Source organism: Acanthopagrus latus, chromosome 24, assembly GCF_904848185.1.
Source record: "Acanthopagrus latus isolate v.2019 chromosome 24, fAcaLat1.1, whole genome shotgun sequence".
Classification (NCBI taxonomy): Eukaryota; Metazoa; Chordata; class Actinopteri; order Spariformes; family Sparidae; genus Acanthopagrus; species Acanthopagrus latus.
In genome coordinates this window covers 2,892,652-2,899,713 of record NC_051062.1, presented here as the reverse complement: position 1 = coordinate 2,899,713, position 7,062 = coordinate 2,892,652, and the positions used below count along the sequence as shown (strand labels likewise).

Genomic DNA, 7,062 nt, shown 5'->3' with positions numbered 1-7,062 from the left:
GTAAGTTTATAAAAACATGAAATTCTTCTAACACCCTCAAATTCCTGGGAAACATGTATGGACATCTGTACAAACCACCACAGATGGGCAGATTTCAGATTTAGATCACATGGATCTTTGCAGCTTGCGGACATAGGAAGTGCAGAATGATGAACTTTATTTCACTTTGATATAATAGGCTCCTGTTTCAGCCTTAAATATTATCTCTTGTCTTGACGTGCTGGAACACAGATGCACAGTCAGGCGTGTGGGGAGGGGGTTCATTTTCCTCTTTCAGGGTACATTTCACATTTGGACCATGTGAACTTGATATTTTGGAACAAGAGACATTTGGGATCAATTCTGTGAAACCGTGTCTTCATTCATATTATCTCCAGCTGCATGAAGGAAAGCATTCACATGTCTGACACCCACACAATATAGTAGGATCATTTTATATGTAAATCTTTTACCTTGTAGTTTAGTCATGTGGTCCACCTGTCAAAGACTATCCCAGCAAGAATATCCCAGCAACTTGAATCTTGTGTCTATTTATCTTCTTGTATGTTTTACTACTGCTGTATATATCTTATTGTCTTCTTTTTTTAATCTATACTTGATTATATTTGATATTTATCTGTCACACAAAGAGCTGCTATCTCTTTCGTTCATTTAGAGGGAATCAGATGTTCATGCCATTAGCCACAGGAGCTTTGTGATGTAATTTATAGACCATTTAGTGTGACATTTAAATGTGAACTTGGCGGCAATGCACCTCTAATCAGTTTGCCAACTGGCATTAAGCAACAAAGACGCTGCTGTGCTGACTTGCTGCTAGCGTGACTGTCCTCTTTTGTGTGTGTGTCCACATTTAGCTGCAACAAATAATCAAGAAAAACATGGCATATCATCACTGTGGGTTTTTTAAATGGCTTTAAAACCAAATGGGCGACTACAAGAGAAACATGTGTTGCACACTGCATTATATGAGGCACTATTATGTAATGCTCATGCAACATTAAAAGAGGTCATGTGTTGACAGACGTTCAGCGACTGTTGTCTCCTGAGACTTCTGACCAGCATGTCCCAAACCCCTCGGTTGTGCCGTGATTTCACCTTCATGTCTGTGAGAGGAAAGCCTTCACCTCTGGCGTTTTAGTGCAGAAACGTGGGTCAGTTGACCTACCTGTGGCGTACTACTCGTCCAAGCTTTCTCCTGTTGTTTTGGGCATGCCGGGGCGTCTCAGGCCAGTGGCTACAGCTGCAGTCATGATAGATAGATCTGCTCCTGTTGTACTAAATCCAGCCACATGACATATGAGGCCATAAGAGACACATAAGAGGCAATGACAAGCCTGTTCTGACTAGTTTGAGAGGACCGGCTTTAAATGTTCAGGCGCAATCACCAGGCTGGTGCCAAACGTTTGATCATTCAGGGCCGTGAAAATACAGCGTGGGTTCAATTCCGTTTGTCGCAGCTCAAAACTGGAACTACCTTTGACTACTGAACACGTTTGACTGTCATTTGCAAACATTTATTTTGCCGTTAAATTCTATTTTAGGTGTCCAGTGCTACAATTGTGTCATGGGATAAATCCAGCGTTTTTCTTTAAGATCAGTTTAACAGGTAGTTGCGGGTTTATTAACAGTGAAGTCTTGAAAATATATATATATATATATATATATATATATATATATATATATATATATATATATATATATATATATATATATATATATATATATATATATATATATATGTATGTATGTATGTATTGCTACCAAGGATGGCAACAACAAGGGAGGCCACACACAGACATCTTAAGCAAAAAGTAGTTTATTTTCTATCTAACTAGTGGGACAAGTACAACAGGAAAGGTATATATATATATATATATATATATATATATATATATATAATATTATTAGAAATGATATCCTTTCCAATGTGGTGATTATGTGTTACTGTGGTGCCATCTTATGGCCATAACTACTTCTGTAGTCTGTTTTAGCCAATTGGGATGCAAAATAAAGTGGCATCTCTCTCTCTCCCTCTCTTTCTCTCCCTCTATCTCTCCCTCTCTTTCTCTCCCTCTATCTCTCCCTCCCTCTCTCTCTCTCTTTCTCTCCCTCTCTCTCTTTCTCTCCCTCTCTCTCTTTCTCTCCCTCTCTCTCTCTCTCTCTCTCTCCCTCTCTCTCTCTCTCTCTCTCTCTCCCTCTCTCTCTCTCTCTCTCTGTCTGCTAAACAGGTAAACAGAGCCAGTCTGCCGTGAGTACACAGCCAGGCAGACAGACAGGTTTCTGGAGGATCCTCCCTCCAGCTGGTATGCTGTCCAACAGGTTTGTGATGTGGCTTGTCAGTCTCAACTTTAAACTCAGCATAAACACATATAGTCTGAAGCAAAACTGGTGCCTTCATGTCGCTGGAAAGCTAGAGGAATACGTGTCTTTTTGTCCTGGAGACCTTTGACAAGCCGGAGCAACCTGCAGACAAGTAAGGAGGCAACAGTGTTAGACAGGTGGGAGCCAGACGTTCACGTTGGAATGATTTTCCTTCCTCTTCCTTTTCCAGGTAGTACTCGGCCTCCATGGCAGCCTTGTCAGCGGTGTGGATTACCCTACTACCCCTGCTGCAGCTGGCCCACTGCTCCGTCGCCTTCAGACACACTCAAGGTAAACCACAGCAAACTGCACTCATTTAATTTACATCTAAGCACAAAATAACAAAAAGAGACACCTATTTGTCTCAGTGCACACATATTTAATAAACCACATTCATTTAACTTAAACACTTCTTAACTTTTTGAATGTCTTAAGTTTTAGATCTCAGTGTATAAAAAACAATACAACAAATCTCAACATATTTAATTTATGGTACACTTTATATAAAATAAATGTATGTAATACTTCATTCATTTTTATGTAAAGGCTAACTGTTCCCTACAGCATATGCTACCACAAAAAGTCTATTTGTTTTACTACCATCATGTTAGTAATCTCATCAATCTCAAGATGCAGTCGTGAAACTCACCAACTCGAGAGAACAGATTGTGGTTGGCCACTGGGTTCACCCAGATAGGCATAATATCACATGGGGAGCATCTGAGCTCCAAACTGTGTTCCACGTCGGCTGCAGAAGCACAGTTAACTTCTGATGGAGATACTGCCCAGCAGCTGTCCCTCAACCAACACTCTGAACATCACTGCATAACGTCAATTGCTACAACTCACCAGCCGGTGGGGCTGTTCCCCCAAAAGACTTACCAGCACTAAATGAACAGAAATCTAATAACATACTGTTCATGGGTCAGCATGTCTCTAGTTTCATTCTCATAGTGTAACAGAAATCACCATTACCTCTTCATCTGAACAATGTATGATGTAATACACAGTATCATTGTAATACCTGACCATCAAAACATAAGGGTAGACGTAACCTTTTCTGTGGTATCTTGTTTGGTTCTGCAGATACGATGCAAAATACATAATTCAGTTATGGTGGGAAGTAGAATGGCTGCCAAGGCCGCCATGTGGCATTTTGCGATGGCTCTATCACTGAAAGTGTACCAAGTTAAATGCTATTGAAAAACTGAACAATTTTTTGGCATATCATCCAGACTATCAGTGAATACATTTTTTAAGTTGACAAATAAGTAAACTTTGGACTGACTGTGAGTTCACGGTTTTTGCTTCATTAATCAGTGTTAATCAGTGTGTCCTTGTAATTTTTGTGAATATTATTAAACTGTTGAATCAAAATACAGCATGAACGCAATTAGTAAATGATTGCTTGACACATCACGTAACTATTAATTGACTGATCATTTAACGTGTACTACATTAGCTAATGTCAGTGAATGTACCCTTATCATTAGGCATTAACATGTTATTCCAGTTGGGGGAAATTTTTTTGAAAGGGACTATTTAATGTAGCACATGAATTCACTTTGGTGTGAATCGTGAGTTTTGAGGCCTCTGTGGCACAGAGGAATGAGATCAGACTTTAAAATACACACAGTACATTAATACACTAATTGAAACAAGTACAACGTACATCATTCACATTGGTGATTAGGTGCGTGGCGCAGGTGAAGTGGTTTCCATGTGAATGCAGGGAACTAGTTTCCCATCAGAACAATGTATTGCTTAAGATTATCAATGTTATTCACTTCACCTGTCAGTGGTTTTAATGCTGTGGCTGATCAGTGTATATGGCCTGCGTTCTATAGGAGATCCAATGTTGGTGGATGATAAGTCAGCGACCTCCTTCCTGTCCCGCTCGCTGCTTTATAACAGCTGGGACTTTGAGGTAGTCGTGGCTGACAATCTGGAGAGGGAGTGTGTGGAGGAGATGTGCAGCTATGAGGAGGCCAGAGAGGTGTTTGAGGACAACTACCAGACGGTAATGCTGCTGGCGTTGCACACTGCTGCACACTCAAAATGTTTTCATCCAAACATATTTCAGAAAGAAATTTTGCGAAAAAGGACTCTTTGGGCATGTTTTTTTTCCGTTGTGTTTCAATGAAATCCTCTTCTGTTTCCATTTATAGGAATTATTCTGGAGCAAATATGTCAACAGTCAAGGTAATGCTTTAACAGATTGATGGTCTATTGAATGCTACAACACAAGCTCTAAGAGAATCTGTGGTTGCTGAGTGTAGTCAGAATACATCCATTATTACAGAGAAACCTGTTATGTGTTTCATAACTGTATGGAAATTACAGCAACAGTTGATTGCATGGAGAATCACTGCTGACAAAGGCCAATAATACCAACAGAAGGCAGTACTGACCGAAGACATGACTGTAATGATTAGTTGACTGACAGTAGGAGACAATGGTTTGATGTCAATGATGTCTGTCTACGCAGAGTCGGCACCAAGAGTGGATGTGTCAGGGCTGGTGGCAGGACTCCTGGCTATTGTAGTGATTGCCGTCATCGCAACCGTGCTGGGAATCTACTGCTACAAAGCCAAGAACAAGAGTGGACGAAGGTCAGCCCAGTGCGTTTGTGAAATATAAAATGGTGAATTTGATCCATTAGTCCTGGTAGCCAGCTCAAACCACTGCATTTTAACACTGCTGCCATGAAATTTGGTAAAGCTATTCATGGTCAGCAAATAATGAATTCTCTGCTTCACTGACTCCCCCCCTGACCTTTTGTCTAGCACCACCAATATTCAGAATCAAAATGAAAATCACATTTATATTAAATTTACTGAACAAATTCATAGTCCCTAAGTATTCATCTTAATCTTGGATTAAAGAAATCACCAATGTCAATGTCCTAGACAAAGGTCCCATGTCTTACAGACACCTTCAACCTTTTATAGGTTCATTTTTTAGAGTAGTTGTACTGTAAGAAGTAGGGGTGTCACAATTTTGATGTTAAATTGAAAATCGATCGAAATGACAATCAAAATAAAATACTGGAACAAAACTGGGTCCAGCAAGTGCAACATGTTATTCATGGTGCATTCACATGCATGCCTGAAATATATATTGCTTCATACAGCAAAGGATATGCTCAGAGACATCGTGGTAGGTTCATGCGCACCTCATATAAAATGTAAATGACAGTTGTCAGGACATAAAAGTCTGTGCCCCACAATAGCATAGCTGTCAGCACTGAAGAGAAGGGAAACTCTCTAAAATGATTAACAGCAACAGGAATGACCTGATGTTGTTTCTTAAGATATATTCTGATAAATAGTTCTTTTTTTAAAATGTCGATTTAGCTTCGTAAAATCTGTACCTTCTTTCTATGAGTGTAATGTATTCACCCATGCAACCTATTTCAAATTCTCTCTCTCAAATTCAGTCAGTATTACAGTCCGGGCTAACAAATCCTTTACCTCTGTAGCAAATGCCTGGCTGCAAGTGAAAAGAAGCCAAAAATCAGATAAACTTTATTGCTAGTTATTATTACTATTCAAAGTATTACCATTTTAGCAATTCAAATGAAAACCCAGTCTGTAAAATTGTTTTCCATTGTTTTCCATTTCATAGTTCATTGAGAGTCTTAAGAATCCTGATTTCAGACCCTGTGACCTTTTCTTGAGCGCCACCATCAGTGAAAATTTGAACCCTTGCACAACACACACAAAAAAAAACAGGAATTCTAATGTATCAAATCTACTGAGCAAACTTTAGCAACTTGTATTGTTGAATTCTGTTGAGGTCATTTTCTGTTTAATGTGCTGATCCAGAGCTCCGGTTAGGATGGCAGTAGATGGGCAGCCAGCCCCGGAGGCAGTGCCCCTGAGTGGGATCATCGCCCCAGGTCTACCCAGCTACAATGAGGTTCTGGCCCACAGTGGGCAGCACGATGCCCCACCACCTCCATATTCAGGGTAAGCCTGTCAGAAATGATTATGAGTGTTTGCGATTAGACTGTTTCTGATATTGTAACTTAGAGGAGTTTATTTTGAAGACTAGGAACAGAAACTGAGACTGTTGGATCATCATGAACCATCATACAATAAACCTCACACATGTCTCTGCTCTCTTTGACCACAGGGGGGCGCCATCAGAGATTGCTGATCCAGGAGACAACAACTGAGAGGGCTTGCAGAGGCTCCTCTGTATGGGTGATGGGCATCGATGGTTTGTGTGCACTTTAAAATGTTGTATATTTTTTTTGAGATACTGTTTTTGTGAGTGAAGTTACAACACAGCCACATATCGACACCCCTTGACAGTATGATCGGCATGTTGGCTGGCGAGTAGTTGGCCTACAGATGTGATGCCTTAAAGCAAATCCAGCAGGGGTTGGGTATGCTGTGTTTTGTCTGTAGGGTACTTTTGTGTGTAGCGACAAAAGACCATCAATTCTCAGAGTATATTGTTTTGCGTTATGTTTTATATAATAAACCACTTAAAAACGCTTCAGACACTTTGTCCATCTGATGCAACTGTGATATCGACATTTCAACTCTTGTTCTTTGCATGTTGCAACCTGGGGTCCTGCATCAGAGTCTCTGCTACACCACTCTGTTACACCACACTGATACACCACTCTGTTACACCACACTGCTACAACACACTGAAACACCACTCTGCTACACCACACTGAAACACCAC

General features: G+C 40.3%; 2 protein-coding genes across 6 annotated transcripts in view; one reads left to right on the top strand and one right to left on the bottom strand.

Annotated features, from left to right (window-relative positions):
- The window catches only part of LOC119015380 (cytidine and dCMP deaminase domain-containing protein 1-like), a 542,642-nt gene that overhangs the window by 398,852 nt on the left and 136,728 nt on the right, over positions 1-7,062 (bottom strand). The gene's annotated exons all lie outside the window — the stretch shown is intronic.
- prrg2 (proline rich Gla (G-carboxyglutamic acid) 2) lies at positions 2,292-6,892 on the top strand. 3 transcript variants are annotated; one of them, XM_037091339.1, is made up of 7 exons: positions 2,292-2,319; positions 2,552-2,652; positions 4,209-4,381; positions 4,530-4,563; positions 4,850-4,982; positions 6,189-6,332; positions 6,499-6,892. In XM_037091339.1, the coding sequence occupies exons 2-7, from the start codon at positions 2,568-2,570 to the stop codon at positions 6,539-6,541; spliced, it is 612 nt and encodes a 203-aa protein (XP_036947234.1). In that variant the 5' UTR covers positions 2,292-2,319; positions 2,552-2,567; the 3' UTR covers positions 6,542-6,892. The 3 variants fall into 3 exon arrangements, with proteins under 3 accessions (XP_036947234.1, XP_036947232.1, XP_036947235.1); XM_037091337.1 differs by lacking the exon at positions 2,292-2,319 and adding an exon at positions 2,326-2,473; XM_037091340.1 differs by lacking the exon at positions 2,292-2,319 and adding an exon at positions 2,329-2,473 and having other exon boundaries at positions 4,850-4,973.